The sequence below is a fragment of the Pongo pygmaeus genome, chromosome 8 (assembly GCF_028885625.2).
Source record: "Pongo pygmaeus isolate AG05252 chromosome 8, NHGRI_mPonPyg2-v2.0_pri, whole genome shotgun sequence".
Classification (NCBI taxonomy): Eukaryota; Metazoa; Chordata; class Mammalia; order Primates; family Hominidae; genus Pongo; species Pongo pygmaeus.
This window is the reverse complement of record NC_072381.2, coordinates 130,384,577-130,407,238: the sequence shown is the minus strand read 5'-3', so window position 1 is coordinate 130,407,238 and position 22,662 is coordinate 130,384,577. Positions and strand designations below refer to the sequence as shown.

Here is a 22,662-nt window from a genome sequence, read left to right as displayed (position 1 = left end):
CTTGCATCCATGTGCGGGTGGAGGTGTTTTTTTAAAACCAGTATGTTTAAAATGTGTGTTTTTTGCATCAAACCGTTAGCATACCTTAAAACCAAAAGCCATTCTTTGTCACCCCTGCCAGCTCCATGAGGGAGACCCTGAAGGGTTTGAGCCTGAGTGGGGTCCACTTGGAGGAGTCTGGTCTTAAGCCCACTGGCTTCCTGCCACTCCAGGTCCTTTCTTGGGACTCAGCGCAAGTCTGGGAGGAAGCCAGTCAGGCCCAAGATCAGCCATAGGAGTTGGGCTGGTCATGAGCCACGTCCTGGAGCAAAAGTCCTCCTTGGGAGGGAGGGGTGGATGTTGGGGCTAGAGCCTCCCAAGCATCAGAGCCGGAGGGCCTACCGCCCACGTGCCCAGCCCCGCGTCTGCTAGACGATAAGGTGGGCCTCCCCCAGTGCCAACAACCCTGTCTCAGGAGGGCGGGCTGGGAGCCCTGGGGCTTCCCCACTGATCTTGAGGTTTTCTCATTTCTGGCCTTGGCCTCATCCGTTTCAGGAATTGCTGTGTGCAACATTCCATCTGCAGCCGTGGAAGAGACGGCGGACTCTACCATCTGCCACATCCTCAATCTGTACCGGAGGAACACGTGGCTGTACCAGGCACTGCGGGAAGGCACGCGGGTTCAGAGCGTGGAGCAGATCCGCGAGGTGGCCTCGGGAGCGGCCCGCATCCGTGGGGAGACGCTGGGCCTCATCGGCTTTGGTACGTGCCACCCTCTGCGCCGACCCCCAATCCCTCCGACACGGGCTGGTGTAGTGGGGACCCCTTGGGAAAGGCAACCCCAGCCTGCTCTTGAGGCCAGGGCAGGCAGGGCCAGCACCCTCCCCGTGTTGCACGGGGTAGGAGATCCGAGTCAACACCCATCAGGGAACTCACCCTAGAGGCAGGATCTGGGCTGGTTCTGGAAGAATGCGTGTCCACTGCTGTCTGCTAGAATACCATTCTCTGCTGTGGGACAGCAGGCGAGGCGCTGTGCCCACTAAATTTCCCTGGGCAGGGGTGAAGGGCAGGGGCTGTATGGAGGTGTGTCGTAGAGAAGCAGCCAGGCTTGGGGCTCGCGTAGGGGCTGGCGTAGGGTTCAGTGGAGACCTGGGTTATGGGCATGGCCTCACTCCTGAAGGCCTTCAAATGCCAGGTTGGGGTGGCACAGTCAGGCCATCAGCTTGGAAAGCTCTCCTGAGAGGGAGCAAGAAAAGGAGATGTGAGGAGAGGCCCAGGAGGGTCTTCAGCGTGGTGGGGGACCGGTGCCAAGGAGAAGCCTGATTCCACGGGGGCTCGAGGAGGTCCCCACCCTGCTCACCATCAGGGTCCGCACCGCACCCAGGAGACCTCGGCCCGTTGCCACTGAATCTCAACCCCACCGCTTACCAGCTCTGTGGCCTTGTGGGAATTACCTGAGCTTTTTGCCTCAATTTCCCAATCTGTAAGTAGATATTTGGTGGGATACATGGTATCTGCCTTTTGGGACTCCAAGAAGATGCATGTGCACACGGGGCCAGTAATGTTCTGGCCTCCGGGAGACTCCCAGCTGCTGCTCAGCCCTTGCTTGGAGCTCCACGCCTCCGAGGACGGAGCCCCCGTGCTCCTCTCCCCACAAGCCCCGCTCTGGACCTGGGGTGCCACTTGAACAAGGCAGAAGTTGCTGGACGCTTCCAGGAGTGCACATCTTTCCGTCCCCTCTACAGGCTATGATCTCCTGGGTCAGGCCTCGCCCGACACCTGGGGTCTGAGTTTAAATGCCGGGTGCTGGGGATCTTTTAAAAGGACCCACTGTGTTTTGACTTTGTTCGAAAGCGGATGTGGTGTGTGAACACCAGGCTCCCTCTGTCCAGGCCCCACTGGGCCTCATGGCTCGGAGATGCAGCTTCATCTCCATCTCTGAAGCCTCTCCTGGGGCCTCAGTGGTCTCTGGCCAGGCTGCAGAGCCTGGGGGTGGTCGTGAGCACCCTGGGTGCACGGTGGGGCCTCACTGGGGAAGTGCTTGTTTCAGGGGCTTCTGACTCCAGCCATCACGGGACTTTTTCCCAGGGTCGTTCCTGTAGCTGTGCCCTTATCATTCAACTTTAAAAACCCTCTCCGTGTATAGAGGTCAGTTCAGCCCCCTGCCGCCGCCCTGTTTTCTCGAGACTGTACACTAACCACTGCCACCACCACCCTGGATCCTCAGCACAGGGACTGTCGTGGTCTCCTTGTTCCTTTTCCAGGTGTCTCTGTAGCCTTCAGGACTGTCGCTGCCACAGCCATCCTGGGCTAAGAGCTTTTGCTGGCCTCAGGTTCCACTGAGCAAGAGTCCCCCAGGCCCAGCGGGCTCAGTGCAGCAGGCGGGGTGGGACAGTGCTGCCAAGAGAGGGCAGCCTGGGGCTGGAGGCATGGACAGAAACTGAAGGAAAGGCAGCCTGTGGGAGCTGTGCTTTTAAATACGCGCCGTGGGGAGCCGGGGGGCGCTGTGACGGGGGAGCAGGTCTCTTCGAAGAGTAGGGACTGGGTTTTGATTAAGTCAGTAGCAGGATTAAGTCATTGGGTCATCAGAAAATCTCATGGATAAAGTTGAAGGGGTTTGTGAACTTGTTAAAAAAAAAAAAAAAAACAAATAGCAGTCGGCACGGTTCAAATCTGGGCTTGGTGCTCTGGGCTGCTTTTCCCCAGGCTCTCCAGGCCCTGGATCTGCAGTGTGAGCCCCACTGATTGAAGCATGTTTGTGCACAGACGCCATGAGGGGGATGGAGGCTGCAGGAACAGGGGAAGGCAGGTGGGGGGTCCTGTGGAGTGTGAGCTCCCAGCAGTTGCATGCTGGGGTCCTCAGTCTCATGTTGACAGTGCGTCAGAGAGCCATCTCCCACTCCGTCCCTGCCACCGTCCAGTCCTGCCTGCTGTAGGGGGTGACACTGAGGAGGAGAGGTGTGATGGTTCGTGCCTTGCTAGTTGCCCTGCAGCTGTCCCTGATCAGACTGGCCTTATTCAACCTTTGTTCTAAACTACGGCAGTTGTCCTAGCCAGGCCGTCAGTTAGATGGAGCTGCTGCAGGAGGAGGAGCCATCCAGCATTGAGGTACCCCTGGAACACGGGCTGCCTGCTTGGAAATGCGCATCTTTGTCTTTCTCCTGCCTGCACCTTGGAGCCATGGCTTTAAAGATTACTTCTGTGATCTCCAAGAGAACCAGTCGAGCATCAACACTAACCATTTTGTTTTCAAAATGCTGAAAACTGCTCTGGGAAGCTGGAGGTGCTATCGAGGGGACCCCATGGGTTTATGAAATGACAGCCGTTGGGGAGTGGGAGACACCTCCTCATCCTGTGACATAGCTGGTGGGAGGCCCAGGCTGCATAATGCAGATGGGCGTGAGGCCCCACCAGTGGGACAGGTCCAGGCCTGATGGTCATGTGCCCTGCCTCCCGCCCAGAACACAGTAGCACGTGGCCAGTCTGCACTCGGGCCAGCCTGCAGGGAGCCATTGTGCTCCTGTCACCCTTTGCAGGAGCAAGCCCAGCAATGAGGAGGCAGGACATCACTCCCTGTTACATTGAGAGCAAGTTTTTCAAACACAAAGCTCATGTTAAGAAGCCTGCAGTGCACACAAGTGGGGAGAGGAGTGGGAACGGAGGACACGGGTGGTGACGGGGGGGCATGTGGGCTTGTCAGAACACTCTAATTGTGTTTGAAAATGTCAATAACAAGGAAGGGTTGTTTTGTTTTGTTTTTAACAAAAATCCTGCTGTAGCCAATATAAGCAGCAAGCACTGCGGTCCTCACCTGTCCTACATCGGCCATGGCGGCCCCTCGCGGGCAGTGCTCACCTCAGGCCTCACTAAGCTTTGGGCACATGGTTTCTCCAGCAGCAGCTACCAGCGGGGATGCCAAGCCCGGACTCAGCTCAGAAGCAATGGAGGTGGCAGCGCTGGGGCGCGGGCTGTGGACTCACTCACCTGGACGCTCTGTTTCTGTACAGGTCGCACGGGGCAGGCGGTTGCAGTTCGAGCCAAGGCCTTTGGATTCAGCGTCATATTTTATGACCCCTACTTGCAGGATGGGATCGAGCGGTCCCTGGGCGTGCAGAGGGTCTACACCCTGCAGGATTTGCTGTATCAGAGCGACTGCGTCTCCTTGCACTGCAATCTCAACGAACATAACCACCACCTCATCAATGACTTTACCATAAAGCAGGTAATTTGAAAATAGATGCCATGGAAGCTTCTGTCGAAAGGTGGTAGCACTTGCTTGTGGGCACAAGAGGGACACGGAGGGCAATGGAGATGGTTTCTGGATACACTGTTGAGCAGGGAAGAGGCCCTGCAACAAACCAGTGACAAGCCAGGTGAAGCCCCTTCCTCGGGCTGAGCCAGGCTAAGCAGAGAAGGACAGGCGCTAGCCAGGACCCAGCTTCCAAAGCTTCCCAGAACCTTTCAAGAGGCCAGCAGCTCAGCGCAGTCCAGCCTTTCCACCGTGTTGCTTCCTCTCAGGATCAGCAGCAACGGCCCTGGCTTCCAGCCATCACCAGAACTTCCCACTCCCTTCCCTCAAACTGCAGCACACACATTAAACCACCAGACCAACAAAACTAGCTTGCAGCTTGCTTCTTTAAACCTTGGTACGAGTCTTCCACCATGCCAGTGTGCTTGTAACCGGCTTTTCTTTCCTTCCACAGATGAGGCAGGGAGCATTCCTTGTGAACGCAGCCCGTGGTGGCCTGGTGGACGAGAAAGCCTTAGCACAAGCCCTCAAGGAGGGCAGGATACGAGGGGCAGCCCTCGACGTGCATGAGTCAGAGCCCTTCAGGTGCGTGTTGCCCCTGCCGCCTACCAGGAGCCCACAGGGCCCAACTCCACACCTGACCCCCACACTTTGAACTCGAGGCCCTTTTCCCAAACAGGTCCCTGGGCAGGAAACTCCAGAGATGACATTTACAGTCTCTGTTCTTCTAAGGATTGTGCTGTATTCTAATTGTAAAAGGGCTGGAAGTTTCCCAGAGGTCATCAGGGAAAGGAGAGGCAGAAAATTGGTGGGGGTGTAGTGGTGGTTCTGGTCTTTAGACAGACAGGCATCATCTCTGCCCTGGATTAGAGCAGGACAAGCCTTCAATAGAATTGGGCTTTTTGATCTACCAATTATACTGTTCTTACACAACTTGGATAATTACATTCAAAAATTCCCAGCCTTCATGAAATACCATCACAGATGTTCCTGTATCCACACTATCTATGTAGCTACTTTTCTTCATTACCAAGAGCTCCCTCGTGCTGAGGAGGGCAGGGAGCGTATGCGACGTTTCCCGCTTACTCTGTTTCTTCTACATTTTTCTAGCTTTGCTCAGGGTCCATTGAAAGATGCCCCGAATCTCATCTGCACTCCTCACACTGCCTGGTACAGTGAGCAGGCGTCACTGGAGATGAGGGAGGCAGCTGCCACCGAGATCCGCCGAGCCATCACAGGTGAGCCCCTCCGTGCCTCTGGCCTGCCAAGGGCAGCGTCAGCTCCACAGTACAGCTGGCTCCCGTCCTGCTGGCTGCAGGCGGCTCTCGACAGGTAGAATTCACTTTTAGCATCAAATTTATATGAGTTGGGCCCTGTTTATTTATGTAAGCCATGAACTAAACTTCAGAGAGGGAACCATTCCCTTTAGTCCCAGACATTATAAACTCGGGGGTGGGGGGCAGACAGAGGCTGAAGGTCAGTGTTGAAGAGCTCAAGCACTTGGGCCTTAGGATGTTCTACATTTTTACGAATGCTTATTTCCCCACATAAGCAGCTACAGGTGTAATGTTGAACTTACTCTGATTTGTAAAAATAATATGATTAATTTTAATCATCTTACCCTAGGTCGCATCCCAGAAAGCTTAAGAAATTGTGTGAACAAGGAATTCTTTGTCACATCAGCGCCTTGGTCAGTAATAGACCAGCAAGCAATTCATCCTGAGCTCAATGGTGCCACATACAGGTGAGAAGAGGAACTGACTTTGTCTCAGCCTGTGAGCACCACACCCCGGGCCCAGGGAGAGAAGCCCAAACTTGGCGGAAGCTTACCTCCCACAGATGCTAAATCAGGGTCAGAACAATCGGCCTTCTCAGCAGGAACTGTGTACACTGCCCCCATTTCTTCCAATGCCTAATTTCATGGAACAAACAGAAGCTCCTATTTTAAAAGGGGGTGTGTTCGGTCAGATGTCATTGACCACAGGCGCTAGGAACTGCCTTTCATTCTAAGGCCATCTTAAAACCAAAAGGCTTCCCAGCCATGTGTGGTGGCGCACACCTGTAATTTCAGCTGCTAGGGAGGCTGAAGTGGGGAGAGGTGCTTGAACCTGGGAGGTGGAGACTGCAGTGAGCCGAGATCACCCACTGCACTCCAGCCTAGGACACAGAGTGAGACAACGCCGCTACACCCCCGACCCCACCCACCACCAAAAAAAAAAGGGCTTCTCAAAGAGAAACGTATACATAGACATAGATAAGATGTTCAAGTGCAAAGGCCTGTGAGCAAGTTCATTTTCCAATTTGAATCTTATGTCCGCAGAAGGCATTCTGGTACAATCAACTCAGGATAATGACCTTGTCCACATACTAAGAATGATGCTTGTAGTTTGGGTCAGCTAAGAAACTGGAGCCATGTTTGGGAACGCAGAGTGGGGGAAAGACAGGAGCCCTCACAGGGAGAAGTGGTTTCTTTTGTGGTATTTTCCATGCACAAATCGGTTTTCTCCCACTCCCCCTCCCATTATTGCTGGCTTCCCAGGAAAATCAGTAGCCCCCTCATGCATAAATGAATGAAGTTGCAGCCTTGAAAAATTTTTGCATACTCTAAACCAGGGTTTCTAGCTCTTGGCAATAGGTACATTGGGGCCAGATCATTCTCTTCATTCTCTCGTGGGAGGCCTGGCCTGTCCTGTGCATTGTAGGACGTTTATCAGCATCCCTGGCCTCTACCCATGGGATGCCAGTAGCACCTCCCACTCCCACTCACGATGATTGAAAATGTCTCCAGCCACATCCCCTGCTGTAGCCATAGTGACGACCAGGGTGCATTTAGTTTGTGTAATGAAGGCTCTGACACTCTTGAAGAAGCTATGCTGGTGCTTGCAGGTCACGTGGCTGTCTTCACATTTTATCCAGTCCCGTCCGTTTGGCCCTCAAAAGTATTTTGAGCCCATCACAGCACCATATTCTCCTGTTGGGTGGAGTTGGGGGCCCACCTCTTCATGTCTTCATTGTTATTTATCCTTCACGTAAGCCAGGGCTCTTAGGCCCCCTAGAACAGTATGGGTGCACTGAGGAAGGGACTGGAAGGGACCCTAATGATCAGAGTCCTTCTGAAGGTCTTGGTGACAGGATGGCAGGCCAGGAGCTAGGGGTGGGGTGGCTACCATAGTGAGATGCCTCCTCCTTTACCTGGATGGATGATAAGTCTGTGTGAATACACTGAGTCCCACTTTGCCCGAGGACCCTATGTTCTGTGGTTGGCGAATGCAATGTGTCCTCACACAGCACTTCATGCTTGCAATATAAAACCAGCCCCAGCCTGGGCGTTCCGAGGAAGGCGGGCCCCCAGCCAACAGCCAGCAAGCATCCGCTTCCCATCTCACACCATGGGAGTATATAGCCAACCAGCCTAGAAAGCTTAGTGAGTTCTGGCTGCCATAATTGAGTAGTATAGACTGGGTGGCTTGTAAAGAAATGCCTTGCTCACAGTTCTGGAGGCTGGAAGTCTTGAGATGAGGCTGCCAGCATGGTCAGGTTCTGGTGAGGGCCAGGCAGCAGACCGTCAACTTCTTCCCGCATCCTCATATGGCAGAGAGGGCCAGAGCACTAACTAGACTCCCTTCTGTAAGGGCACTAATCTCATTCATGACCCAGTCACTTCCCAAGGGCTCTACCTCTTAAGGTCATCACCTTCGAGGTGTGGGATTTGAATTGGAATTAGGGAGATGGAGGGAGACAAACATTGAGTCCCTAGGAGTCCATTGTACTCTGTTGGGAAATCATTTTATCAGTCAGAAGTAATTGGTGAACAGTTGGGAGTCCATTTTGTACAAAGTGTGTTTTTTGAACAGTATAATATATCCACATTCATAAATAGTATGGGCTAATATCTTCTTGTTATCTAAAAGCTACAAAATTAGTGGCCCCGTGTTTGGATTGGACTAGTTTTGTTTTTATGAATTAGTTGCCAGTGCTTTATATAAAAATTGAGACTTCTCCTTGCTTTGGGGACAGGGAAGATAAACTGTCCCATAAAAATTGTTAGCCAGGGCCGGGTGCAGTGGCTCACGCCTGTAATCCCAGCACTTTGGGAGACTGAGGCGGGCGGATCACGAGGTCAGGAGATTGAGACCAATCCTGGCCAACATAGTGAAACCCCGTCTCTACTAAAAATATAAAAATTAGCCGGGGTGGTAGCGCACACCTGTAGTCCCAGCTACTCAGGAGGCTGAGGCAGGAGAATCACTTTAACCCAGGAGGCAGAGGTTGCAGTGGGCTGAGATTGCTCGCGCCACTGCACTCCAGCCTGGCGACAGAGCAAGACTCCGTCTCAAAAAAAAAAAAGGCCATTAGCCAGGCGTGGTGTCTCTCGCCTGTACTCCCAGGACTCTGGGAGGCCTATGGTGGGGGAATTACTTGAGCTCAAGAGTTTGAGACCTGCCTGGGCAGTCTGGCAAAACCCCATCTCTACAAAAAAAAATACAAAAACTAGCCAGGCGTGGTGGCTCATGCCTGTGGTCGCCACTACTTGGGTGTCTGAGGTGGGATCACTTGAGCCCAGAAGGTCGGTCAAGGTGAGCCGTGTTCATGTCACTGGGCTCCTGTCTCTTGTGAAAAGGCCAGAAGTAGAAGAGCCAAGAGCTTGGCAACTCTGCCCTGAACTTACAAGGCCTTATTTCTGCGTGTTCCTTAGATATCCGCCAGGCATCGTGGGTGTGGCTCCAGGAGGACTTCCTGCAGCCATGGAAGGGATCATCCCTGGAGGCATCCCAGTGACTCACAACCTCCCGACAGTGGCACATCCTTCCCAAGCGCCCTCTCCCAACCAGCCCACAAAACACGGGGACAATCGAGAGCACCCCAACGAGCAATAGCAGAGAATGCCGGAAGGTAATCACTCAGATACACTTGGGACCAAGAGACAGTGAAAAATAGATGAACTAAGAGAAAAAGAATCGGATGGTCTTTGTAACTGATTCTGGACATATGCATCATTGATGTTGCGGTGTTAAAACTACAAGAGCTAGAAAACTGAAGATGTCGCGTCTGCTTATGGAAGCGCTGAAAGACTAGGATGTGATTTATTAACGACCAACTTCTGTTATTGTGTGTTAAGTTTTTCATCTGTGCATCAAATCACAAAAAGAATAAATAGAGCTTTTTCCTTTATCAGTCCCTTGGGCACAGCAGGTCCTGAACACCCTGCTCTACAATGTTGCATCAAGAGTTCAAACAACAAAATAAAAAATATTAAGAGGAAATCCCCATCCTGTGACTTGAGTCCCTTAAGTCTACAGGGGCTGGTGACCTCTTTTTGCTAATAGGAAAATCACATTACTACAAAATGGGGAGAAAACTGTTTGCCTGTGGTAGACACCTGCACGCGTAGGATTGAAGACAGTACAGGCTGCTGTACAGAGAAGCGTCTCTCACATCTGAACTGCATACTGAGCGGGCAAGTTGGTTGTAAGTTCAGTAAAACCCTCTGATGATGCAAAAAAAAAAAAAGTATTAAGTTTCACAAGCTGTTTGTACTCAAATATATTTTCTCAGTTTCAGATCCTCTGCTATTTTATTGAGTGGAAAGTCTTGAGCTAAAAGGGTTCAAGAAGAATAATGTTGCATTTCCTTATGTCTCAGGAAACACTTTTTATGGTAACTTGTCAGATTGTCTATGAACAAACCCACTTTTTTAGACATTGATAAAGTCTTCTTTTCTTCACGTGATATTTTATACAAGAACACTTCAGATGTATTAGATGTGACTGATTTTAACAAATCCTATTAGATTTGTATCAACTAGTTACATGTTCTATTCATAGTCTTTTGTGAATCATTGCCTTTTTGTTTAAAAAGATGGCCTATTTTGAGCCTTTGTATAGGTACATTCCTGTTTTTGTGACAAAAAAAAAAACTTTAAAATTGTCCCAAACAGAAAAATAATGGCTATCAGAAGTATGTTTTGTTTTAGTGTGAGTTACCGTTACTGTATTTGTTTATTGTAAAGGTGGACATTTAGCGTTCAGTGCAGTTTTCAATAAAAAGTAATTAAAATTTGTTAAGTTCTGAAATTCAAGTACATCTCACTAATGTAAAAGTTCTCTACTTGAGATGTTTAAGGCAACTGCATTGTCAATTAGCCAATTTCCAACTCTTGTTACTACAGGATTCTATCTGCCTATTCCATAACCAGACTCAAGACCGCTGACAATTACCTCATGTGATAACAAAATTTAACTGAAAAATCAAAACCTCACACAAGTCCATCATTACCAAGTCATGCCATCCTTAAGATGTAATGGTAGCTTAGTGCTAAGTCAATTCAAAAAAAACAAAACAAAGTTGCTCAACTGTTTAGAGTTCTGACTTTAATTTACCCCAAAGCAAAATGACCTGGACCTGGTTCAAGGGAGAGAGGTGAACCTTGAAACTGTTTTGTTTTGCCAATAACCTAACAAACAAAATGATATTTACAAAGAAGTGTTGCAAAATAGTCCCATGAGTTAAGAACTTGATTTAATGGATCTTCTTTTTAAATAGAATTAAACCTTTATACTAAGTATTTACAAGTGTCAATTAAGTCCAACAATTCCAGGTATCAAACTCCCTCTGAGCTCTTCCTTATACTTCCCTTCCCATTAAAACAAAACAAAAACATCATGGTGTCTTAAAGCCTCTGGCTTGCCTGGCCTTGTCTGCCCACTCATTTTAAGGTGGTGGCCGCATCCCAACTCTACCATGAAAGTGTCCATTAACACAAGCCCACATGCAGAGAAATGGCGCTCATAGTTACCTATTACCCCAGGGAACAAAAAGGTAGTTGAACGTCTTCATAACCACTCATCAAAGAGGCAGTGAAATATGCGTGAAAAGGAGGCCAAGCGCACACAGAATATCTTACCTTCACATATGTGAAGAAGTCTGGGACACGATGAACCTAAGAGTCAAAAACATAAAAAGGCAGGTCTGAATCCATGGTCCACCTGGGTTTTAATTAGATCTTGGTTGCCCAAACAAAAATTTATATATATATATAAATTTGACTCTAAGGAAGAACAAGTCAAAACAAAATGCCACGCTCTGTTTGCTCTAGAAAAAGAACCCTCAAGTCCACAGAGTGAAGGTATGACTTACTTACTATCAAGAGTCAATCATTTATGTCTGTCACCTAGCCACGTATAATCCTTGAAAAAGGACTAAGAATATAGTCCTTGGGACAATAATTATGGCTGTTTAGTAGTTCAAGAGCATAATACAGCATTGATTTACCAAAAATTTTGGCCTTTAACAGCCAGTCTATGAAAACCATTTAGAGCCCCATTCCTGTCCGTTAGCCTTAGGAAATGGAACCATCTTTAATTCTTTCCCACAGGGAAGAATGCTGCACCTATCACACTATGTGGTCAGGGTCACTGATAATAAATAAATAAATAGAGCGCTCAGGGGAAACAACACCAGACCACAACACACAGTAGAAGCTAAGTACTGAGCGTGTACTCTCTGGACAACGCTGGCTGCAATGCAGACTGCAATGGCTACATGCTTTTCCCTCTAACAAAAATTCTCTTTGGCTTTTTCAATTGGGAGGGCAGATTTTGCTTAATAGGCAACTAGAACAGGATCTCTGCCCACTAAAAAATTATCCCTATACATAGAGAAAAGTTACTACAGATGCTAAGTAGTCAGAATGCTAACATTTTCTACAAACTTGATTAATTATTGGCCAAAATGAAAGCAAACAGCCAATTTTTGACAACATATTCACCACTTGAAACAGCAGCATTTACACTGTATCAAAGATTCATTTCTGCAGAATCGTACTACAAGCATCATTTTACAAGCATCATTTTTTCCTGCAAGATTTAGCATGCAGCAAAAATGATCTTTTCATCCTGGGAACACCTTTTTACTGAGTGTTCGGGGGAAAGAACTAAAGACATGACAGTTTGTGGGTATTTTTCTATTTTTAGTATTCTGGCAGCAAATTTGAGGTTGTACATATTTCATTATCAACTAAACAAAACAAGAAGCAAGCAAATACTTTAAGGTTTTCACAGCCTTTCTCATCACAGGGAAGGAAAAAAAATACTGTGTGTGTGTGCGCGTGCGTGTGTGTGTGTGTGTCGTCTTTCCAAATTCCTGGCCACATCAATAGTCTAGAAAGTGCTTATCAGGACACCAAATATTTCTTGTGTTCCTGAGATAGGTCTGAAATTTTTACCCAGTATTGAATGTATACCTGAAGTGGTCAAATAATATTTCTTATAAAAAAGTTTTTCTACCTAAGATTATAGTTTTAACTTTAAATAAGAATGGCCACAATTAACCAACATGCAAAAATTCTCAGACTAAACACTGAGAAATTCTTCATACAATGCATTTGCCACCTTATTGCATTTTTAAAATCTTTATTCTGTAGTGAATTGGTATTCCCAATCTGCCTAAGCAAAGGCATGCCCTTCTAACAAGATTTGCTTAGAGCAGAGGTGACAGAAGGGAGAATCCCAAGGCCCTCTGGCGTGGCATCTGGGAGCAGCACATTGTTGATGGAGTCCAAGTGAGCACGTTTCACACAATTCATTTAGTGACAAGTGGGCTTGCTCCCTTTTCATCCAGGAAAAAAAATACTCACAGACCACTGCCCAGAATCTGGAATAAGAACCCTCATTTTAAGGTATTCTTCCCAACAAATAAATATCTAACTATCGAAAGGGGGCATATCAGAAAACTTAAAGACACAATAATCAAAACCAAAACCCTCTTCAAAACAAGTAAGCAATGTCTATATTTAGTTCACTCTAAAACATTCTTAGCTTTTCTTGCAGTTTGTTCCTAAAAGATTTGATTGGGCACAATAGGAACGAAATTATTAATAAAATAAAAGCTTATTTTTATGTTTTGCTGTGGATAATCTGTACAAAACGTTTCCAGATCTGAGACTTAGATGGATCTTTTAAGGTGAAAGTAGAATGCCAGGTTCTACTGAAATAATATCTGAAAGGAACAAAGAGCCATTTGCCATGTGCTTTTTCTAAGTGCCCATGCTGGAAAACATTTTCTCAATAATATGAAGATGCTGGTACAACTTTTCCTATTAAACAATTTCTTACACAACCACATGCGTTACATTTATAGACAGATTTACAATTTGAAAGGAAAAAAGTTCTGTCTTAATAAAATTAGTTTTTTTTTTTTACAAACTGTAGTCCAACTAAAGTTCTCTGTCCCCTCACGCAGCAGAGGCATTATCTCCATAAGGTGTGTGTGGTCCAGGAAAACACTTCCCCGAGCAGATCCTGCCAGATTTGGTTCATTCCATGATGTCGACTCTGCTTGGAGCACCACACTAACTTTAGGGTCATTACAGATCTGATGCCTTGGTCTTCTCCTGTTTGATTTTTTTTTTTTCATTCATCTTCATCATCCTCATCTTCCTCTCCATCAGACAGCGATGTACACGGCCGGATCTGTCGGTAGCGGTCAAGCCATTTTTCTACCATCTGAGTGACCAGGGGGTGATTTCGCCGCCGAGAGCTCTTCTGCATGGCAACCAGAACTCCCCCCTCCGTCACACAGCAGTCCAGCCACTCCCTGAGCAGTTTTTCTTGCTGTTCCTCATTACCTAGCTTTTGGAGGAATACGAAGACAAAGGGAAAATCACACAACAGATCAGAGACTTGGTAGGAATGTGACATGGAAACCTACAGCTGGTATGCTAACTCATGAAAAGGCCAAAGCAATCAACTTTTCACATGGTTTTGACCTCTTGGAAGTTTTGTGATTAAAGTCCAGTTTGCTCTGGTTAAATTTAAAAAGACATCAATGGGAAATTTCTCAGAAAAAAACTAAAGAGCAGAGCACACTAGAGGGTAATTTGTTAGATAACATAACAAAAAACAAATGTCCTAATAAACTGATCCTGGCAAGCCACAGCTTCAAACACATGACAAGGTAAGTTTACTTAGTCAATTATGTACAAGCTGAAATTATACAAGTTACGGTCTATGAACTTTTTCTCTTCATGTTGTGATTATAAATGTTTTATAATTACTAGTATATTAAATAAAAGACCAATACTTTTATAAGAATACTGGCTTTCTGAAAGAGCGTTGTTTTTGTACCTTCTCACCACCTCCCCTGTCTGGTCTACACCACCCTTTCACTCCCCTTCATCTACAATACCTGGTGTTCCTGCTCCTGCCATGCACCAGACCCCAAATGTTCCTCTTCTGGGTAAACTGGCCATTGGCTTACCACATTATCCAGAGTAAAACCCAAAGCTTTAAAAAGCCTTCAATGAACTCCACCCCATCCCTATCCTCTCTGACCTCTTCTCCCTTCCTCCTTCCCCCTGCCGCCTACCCTCTCTCTTTCCCTGTTGCTTCCCCTCTTAAACCACACTGGCCTTGCAATTCTTGGAACTCTGCTTTCAGATAAAAACTCACACTTCTCATTCCCTAAAATGCCATATTTAAATCACAAACCTCATCTTTACTTTTTCTTCTTAAAACCCATCACCACCTTAAGTTCCTTGATGTGTCCCCATACAGCAATTTTGAAAAGGTAAATTTCAAAGTATAGCTGGTATCTTCAGCAATTACTACAATCACATTCAGAAATTAAGTGATAGTGCAGATAAAACCACACCTGAAAGGCACTTCAGGCTGTTTCTGGTACAAGGTCACTACTAGAAATAGTTCATAGGAGAAACACGCTGCTTACCTCCTGAGCAGAAAGGAAGTGCACATGGAGTAGCTTCCTTTCACTGTCAACCAGAGGCAAAAATGTGATGGTGACATCATCATCGGTATTGAGATTAGCACCAGCACCTCGGTTGCCATAGCCATCATTTTCCATGGCAACCAAAGCAGAGAAGTGGCCCCTCGTATACCCCAGAGCAATCGGACTTTTCCAACAAAAACTCTGTTCCCACAACAAAGGCAGATAAACACCTGGAAAGAGAGGGAAGAATATCCCAACAGTCACAGGAAGAAAGAGCCACTCCCTCACTGCCCTTGTTCACATTCCCCTGTCCACTGCTCCTTCCTGACATCTGAGCCATTCCGTTCAAAGAAACTTGTAAATTGCTCCTGAAGAATGGCTTACCTTGAAACCGAGTATATCCTAAAGTTTCTCCCCGGAAACTCTTGTAATATTTTACTCCATAAACTATAATTGGTCGTCTAAGAATATGTGCCAGTACAAAAATGTGCGTCTGCTCCAAGCTTGCTCCAGGCTGTACAAAACAGAACAAAAACTTAAAACATTTATTACCACTCCTGGAAAACTGATGTGTAAAAAACAATACTACCTCCCCTTCAGTATACTATCGCAGTTGGTTTTTAAGAAAAAAAAAATTGTCAAAGCAGCATCTGATTCCTCAAATAATAAATCCATTAAAACTGTAAAAGAAATCTACAAAGGCTACATGCAAATATCATTTACCATCCAAACTCACAAATTATATAGATGTGCATACAGATTTTGAAATATCCCTCACTACCCAACCTCACTACTAACTCTCCAACCTCAGGAACCAGAGATTCAGAGAGCTAAGGATGCTTTCTTATCACATTCTTGTTAAGTTACTGTGAAAGCACTACCTACAACAAAGTCCTGAAATAAAAAAGTGAGCCTGCTTCATGCAAATGTAAATGGCAGTATCACCTAACTCGTGAATACTAATATTAAATGGGTCCATCATCGAGCTACAATGCATGGTGTGAGATGCATGTCTCATGTAAATCAACCACTATGAATCCTGCCCAAATTGCCCAAAGATCGGGTACCTCCTTCTCTAAGTTCAAATGAACCATGGTGCTTTCTGGAAAAAAAAAGGAGTAGTTGTATATATATTTGTACTTTACAGTTTGGTATACTGAAGTGCTTCACAAAATAAAGCATGAAACCAAGAGTCTAAGGGACAACCCTACACAGTTCTGTGTCACAAGCAGCCTTCATTAATAAAAAGACGTTAGCAAACTTGGAAAAATTCATTCCCACATTAATCAGAAATCATTCCTATTGATGGTAATTAGTTCAGAGTAAGCTAAACTACGCTTTTCCTTGGCCTACATGACACAGGTATTGCCTCACCACAGGGAGCATTATGAAGATTGACAACTGGTTCCTCAGGGCCTGACAGATGAGTAACAGCAATGCAAGTACCTACACCAGTTCAGTAATCTTAAGTGTCCCCAGAGACAGAACAGAGCTCACCTGGATAGGTACCATAGGCATCAAGCCTATGCTGCAGGAATGGAGAGCAATCCCAAGACTATCTAGTGTATGTAACCGTCATAGCACAGCTTTCACTTTTTGATGTTTTTTAATCATTCGATATAAAAACACATATTACTCTTCCTGTTCTGCAGTGAGGACTTGCTATGGTCATCTATACTTGCTTTGCTATTTATTTGATACATAGCAGTCATCACTAGAACCCAAGTGGACTGATATCAAGTCAAGCATTCTTTTCTTTGACCACATTGCCCCCAACATGGTTTGCTCAAATCAATCCATTTAGACTACATGCTTACTTTTCTCACAGAAGCAACAAGACTTGGAGCATCCTCACCTGACTAGCAAGGGAGAGTATAAATGCCCAGTCTTCTTGCCACTGTTCTTCTCTCAAGGAAAAATGTAAACCAAAGCTCTGAGAATACCATGATTCCCAATCTTTCCAGCGTGTGTAAAACCTAAAAAAGCAGGATAGTAAAAAAATAAAAAAATAAATAAGTCTTCTATAAATAAAACATTTAAAGTTCTGATCATTTTTATTTAATGCAGTCTTTAAGCAGTTTGTGAAACAATTAATAATTTTATTTTGCCTGGTTGGTAACGTATTTTTCACATGAAAAATGCCTCCCTCTTCCACTAGCAGATACCCTGTAACATCCTTTAACATCTTTAGCCAGAATTCGATTTACCAACAACCAAATTTTCAAACTTCAAACGCTAATGATGAGACTGGTTATTTTCCACTGTCTACAATTAGTTTACAAAAAAAAAAAAGAAAGTCATCTGAAATGTATACGAAGACACTACATTTCTCTATCAATGTGTAGTACACCACCTACTTGATCACTTATATAAACAACAGATGGGAAATATTCCACGTGTTCATAGTATCAAGATCATCTCCCTGAGATTTCTTTCCATAAATAATTTCTCTCTGATGATCACCTAATAATTCAAAAGCAACCAAAAAGAAACCCACTGCAATGACAGAAAACATTCCTTCTTTATGCTTAACACTGAATTACTAAAAACAACATCGACTGTCTATCAAATATAAAAATTCAGAAATAATTATGCTCAAAATTATGGTTCACTGTCTTACAAAAACAAGCCAACTAAGACCTCTAAAATGCAGACAGACATTGAATCTGTTTATAACATCACATTTATCTTCCATACATCTGAATTCTAGGTAAAAGAAACAAACGACAAATCTGTTCCTGTTGTTAAAAAGTTTCAGCATATTAAAGTTAAACGTGAACACGTGTGGTAGCTCACACCTGTAATTCTAGCACTTTGGGAAGCTGAAGGAGGATTGCCTGAGGTCCAGAATTCAAAACAACCTGGCCAACATAGTGAGACCCCGGCTATACTGGGGGGGAAAAAAAAGTTAAATGGGTGGTGTCACAAGTAACTTTACAGTAATTTAATGAAGGGCTCATTAGAAAGTAAATATATTTTCTAAAGAAATTAAAATATAATGTTCCAGAGGTTTAACTCAAGTTTAAAACATTTTTCATACTCCAGGTAACTGAGGATGTTTAATCATAATTCCAAATGTTTTAAAATTAAAATATGTATATGCTTCTTTTATAATCGCTAAGATACACAGAAATGTGTCTTGAAAATTTTGGCAACAGTGATGAAATACATTGTTTTGAAAAGTTCAAGGAGAAACATCAAACAGAGAAATTGTCAATACTGAAAGTTATATGCAGTTAGGAATTTCTTGGTGCCTAAAATCACTTTATAAATAAGACAGCTAAGTCAGCCAGAAATTCAATGGTGATTGCACTCAAAACTCTTCAAAGACCACTGAAGAAGGGAGTTCAATAAAATATACTTTAAAACTAAACATGTTAAAATGCTCATCCTCACCACCCCAAGACCTAAACTCTGAAACTACCAGAGTCTCCATAAGAACAGACAAGCAAACCAAATCCAGCAATATATGACCAAATGGTACAGGAATACCAGTTTGGTTTAACATTCAATCCATGTTCATGGATTGGAAGGCTCAATATTGTCAAGCTGACAATACCACCATTACCCCAATCAAATCTGCAGATTCAATGCAATCCCAATCATAATCCCAGCTGTCTTTTTTACAAAAATTGATAAGCTGTATCCTAAAATGTATATGGAAATCCAAAGGACTCAAATAGTCAAAACAATGTTGAAAAAGAAATACAAAGTCAAATGACTTACACTCCTGATTTCAAAATGTATTACAAAGATATGATCATCCAGACAGTCTGGTACTGACATAAGGATAGCCCAATGGAAAAATAAATCAATAGAAAAATATTAAGAGTCCAGAAACAAACACTTACTTTTATGGTCAACTAATTTTCGACAAAATCGCCAAGGCAATAGAATGTAGAAAGGGTTTTTTTCAATTAAAGGTACTGAAACAACTGGGTAACCACATGCAAAAAGGTAAATTTAGGACACCTCACACTTTAAACAAAAATGACCTCAAAATTTAAAACAAAACTGACCTAAATGTAACAGTTAAAACTATAAAATTCTTCTATGAAAACACAGGAGTAAATCTTTGTGACCTTGGGCTAGACAAAAATCTCTTCAGATACAACAGCAAAAGCATGAGCAATAACAGAAAAACATTGATAAACTGAACTTGATCAAATTAAAGACTCGTGATTTCAAAAGACACTGCTAATGAAGTGAAAAGACAAGCCACAGAATAGAAAAAAATATCTGCAAAGCAGATATCCAATAAGGGACCTGATACAAACAACATCTGCAAATCAATATTAAGACAATCCATTTAAAAATGAGCAAAAGACGTGGAAAGATATTAAACCAAAGAAGCTATAGGAATGAGCAATAAGCACATGAAAAGATGCTCAGTATCATCACTTAAATAGGGAAATGCAAATCAAAATCACAAGGAGCCCATATGCCTGCAATCCCAGCTAACTGGGAGGCTGAGGCTAGAAGATCACCTGAGCCCAGGACTTCAAGACCTAGAACATTTTTCGTTGCTATCAGCAACGTATGAAGATTCCAATTTCCTCAAATTCTCAACAACACTTATTGTTTGTCTTTTTGGTTATGGCCGTTTCTGTGCATGTGAAGTAGTATCTGTGCATTGTGTTTTTCTTTGTTTTCAGACAGGGTCTCATTATGTTGCCCAGGCTGGTCTTGGACTCCTGAGCTCAAGCAATCCTCCAGCCTCAGCTTCCCAAAGCGCTGGAATTATAGGCCTGAGCCACCAGGCCCGGCCGATAATTCTTCATAACAAAAACAGTCACTTTAGGAGGCCGAGGTGGGAGTCTGAGACCAGCCTGGGCAACATAGCGAAACCCCGTCCCTACAAAAAAATACCAAAAAAAAAAAAAAAAAAATTAGCTGAGAATGGTGGCATGTGCCTGAAGTCCCAGCTACTTGGGAGGCTGAGGTGGGAGAACTGCTTGAGCCCACAAGGTATAGGTTGCAGTGAGCCAAGATCGCACCACTGCACTCCAGTCCAGGCAACAGAGCAAGACCCCGTCTCCAAAAAGAAAAAAAGGAATAATTCTAAAAGACTTACACTGATTTTTTCCCCCAATTTACATTAAACGCCTCCACCTGCCCCTTGGGAAATTGGGTTGGCATGTCACTGCAAGGCGAGTACAATATATTCAGACTTGAGAACCTGAGTCAGCTAAAATCACGGGTATCCAAGAGAACAGCACAGCTAGCTACAAACACAAATAGCCTATCTTGAAGTGATGGGTGGAGGGGTTCAAATAAAAGAAAATTGCTTTCTCAGTTCTTACTATCTATCTTACATGACTTAAGAAAACACCTCATTCCGGCTGATTTCAATTAAGTGCAAAAGGCACCTCAGCAAAGAGCATCTTAAAAAGGAGACAAGCTACATGCTGGCTCCTCCTCTCCTGGCCTAGAAAACCCACAGCTTTTCACTCTACTCTCTACTGGCCACATAACAGACCCAGTGGACAAACCTAATGCAACTCAACACAAGAACTATGTAAGGGTTATTCCTTAAGGCTAGTATATCTGATCTCCCGAATCCATGGCAACAACACTTACTATCTAACCACTAATTTTCATCCCAACCCACCCCGCAATACTGTAAGGATGTCTGTGTGATCACTGTAATCAATGCAGCTTCCTATGCCTGAACTGTAAACCATCGGGCAAAGCTCCCCAGTGGCAGGGACTGGAGAAGGTGATGCCAAACCATGCTGTTCTGGGACACCTGTCCATATGCCAGCCCTAGGTGCTCACTCCTGAAGCATCCTTTAAGAGTCAGGACTATGGACGAAAAGTTCTGCTGCAACAACTCTTGCCAGTGGCTGTAAACAAACAGCCTAGTTCCTTCTCACCCTAGTAGCCACTCCCTATCTAGCCTATTTACTACATCAGACTGTTTTTCTCCCCCCAACCAACCTTTTTTTTTTTTTTTTTTTTTTTCTTAGCAGGGTCTCACTCTGTCACCTAGGCTGGAGTGCAGTGGCATGATCTTGGCTCAGTGCAGCCTCAACCTTCCAGGCTCAAACGATCCTTCCACCTCAGCCTCCCAGGTAGCTGGAACTACAGGCACACACTACCACGCCTGGCTAAATTTTGTATTTTTTGGTAGAGACAGGGTTTCACTATGTTGCCAAGGCTCGTCTTGAACTCCTAGGCTCAAGAGATCTGCCCACAATCTCCCTATCTCTATGCTAGACTTCTGGGACCTCAAATGACTTGCAACCATCTGAGAATTCCAGTCCCAATACAAACATTAGTGACAACTCACTCGTAAGATCATCCATAGCCAGCGGTGAGGAACAGGTGGGCATAAACCCAAAGCAATTCTTACTCACCACAAATGTCTTTTTTTTAAAAAAAAAAAAAAAAAAAAAAAAGGCCAGTTGCAGTAGCTCATGCCTGTAATCTCAGCACTTTGGGAGGCTGAGGCAGAAGAAACGCTTGAGTCCGGGAGTTCAAGACTAGCCTGGGCAATACAGTGAGGACCTCATCTCTACAGAAAAATTTTAAAATTAGCCACGTGTGGTGGCACACTCCTATAGTCCCAGCTACTCATAGGAGGCTGAGGTGGGAGGATCACCTGAGCCCAAGGAAGTGAAGGATGCAGTGAGCCAACATCGTGCCCCTGCACTCCAGTCTGGGTGACAGAGCAAGACCCCTTCTCGAAAAACAAACAACAACAAAAACCCTCACCACTAAAAAAAAGACACCACTTCTAAAATCCACAATGTACTTTTGGCCTGTCAACAGATCAGGAAATTACCACCAAAGAAAAGGCCAGGCGTGGTGGCTCACGCCTGTAATCCTAGCACTTTGGGAGGTCGAGGTGGGCGGACTGCCTGAGCTCAGGAGTTCGAGACCAGCCTGGGCAACATGGTGAAACCCCATCTCTACTGAAAATACAAAAAATTAGCCAGGTATGGTGGCGCCACCTGTAATCCCAGCTACTTGAGAGGCTGAGGTACAAGAATTGCTTGAACCCAGGAGGCAGAGGTTGCAGTGAGCCGAGATCGTGCCACTGCACTCCAGCCTGGGCGACAGAGTAAGACTCTGCCTCCAAAAAAAAAAAAAAAAAAGGAAATTACCACCAAAGAAAAGATTACTGGCTGCCTTTTTAGAGAGGACCTGCAAAGTGGTAGATTTACCACAGTTCAAACCTGGCTTTCCATCTTACAGGGCAGAGTCACACTAACCAAAACTACAAGGCAGACCTGTGAAACCACAATGCCAAGAACCCACTGTCTTAGGAACCAAACCAGGCTCATCCTCTTGACACAGACAGGCCCATAGCAGTGGTCAAGAAAATCAGCAGTAGGAAGCTAAGAAAATCAGCAACAGGAAGCTGCTTGGTGACCACGGGATCTGATCAAGAGGGCCAGACAGGCAGAGCACTGACCAGCATCAGGCTTACCTAGCCCGATGAACCTACTTCATACTACCAGACAGCCATCTCCACTAAGAGGCACAAAAAAGCCCTCTCTCCAGGACAATTACTAATTGACTAAAACTACCTGAGTGACACATTCACTCTTTAGCTTTATTATACATCCAATCAGGTCATCCAGGAAGTTATTTTATTTCTCTAATGTGCCCACAAATTGTTACTCTATTATGTTATGCTTCCCCCTCCGCTCCCCGCAAGACAGTCTCACTCTGTCACCCAGGCTGGAGTGCTGTGGCGTGAT

At 45.1% G+C, this 22,662-nt stretch overlaps 2 protein-coding genes across 29 annotated transcripts in view; one reads left to right on the top strand and one right to left on the bottom strand.

The window, feature by feature from the left end:
• Positions 1–10,293, top strand: part of CTBP2 (C-terminal binding protein 2) — a 173,522-nt gene extending 163,229 nt beyond the window's left edge. For 23 of the 24 annotated variants that reach the window (XM_054437174.2, XM_063670381.1, XM_063670386.1 and 20 more), the window contains 6 exons: positions 535–741; positions 3,987–4,201; positions 4,683–4,813; positions 5,339–5,466; positions 5,855–5,972; positions 8,925–10,293. In XM_054437174.2, coding sequence (XP_054293149.1) covers positions 535–741; positions 3,987–4,201; positions 4,683–4,813; positions 5,339–5,466; positions 5,855–5,972; positions 8,925–9,105 — 980 coding nt within the window. In that variant the 3' untranslated portion in view covers positions 9,106–10,293. The remainder of the gene's footprint in view (positions 1–534; positions 742–3,986; positions 4,202–4,682; positions 4,814–5,338; positions 5,467–5,854; positions 5,973–8,924) is intronic. The other variant, XM_054437172.2, reaches the window with a different exon arrangement.
• Positions 10,294–10,577: 284 nt separating this feature from the next.
• Positions 10,578–22,662, bottom strand: part of ZRANB1 (zinc finger RANBP2-type containing 1) — a 69,573-nt gene continuing 57,488 nt past the window's right edge. For all 5 annotated transcript variants that reach the window (XM_054437186.2, XM_054437188.2, XM_063670373.1 and 2 more), the window contains 4 exons: positions 16,809–16,929; positions 15,338–15,467; positions 14,954–15,183; positions 10,578–13,857 (listed from right to left, as the gene is read on the bottom strand). In XM_054437186.2, the coding sequence (XP_054293161.1) occupies positions 13,639–13,857; positions 14,954–15,183; positions 15,338–15,467; positions 16,809–16,929 (700 nt within the window). In that variant the 3' untranslated portion in view covers positions 10,578–13,638. The remainder of the gene's footprint in view (positions 13,858–14,953; positions 15,184–15,337; positions 15,468–16,808; positions 16,930–22,662) is intronic.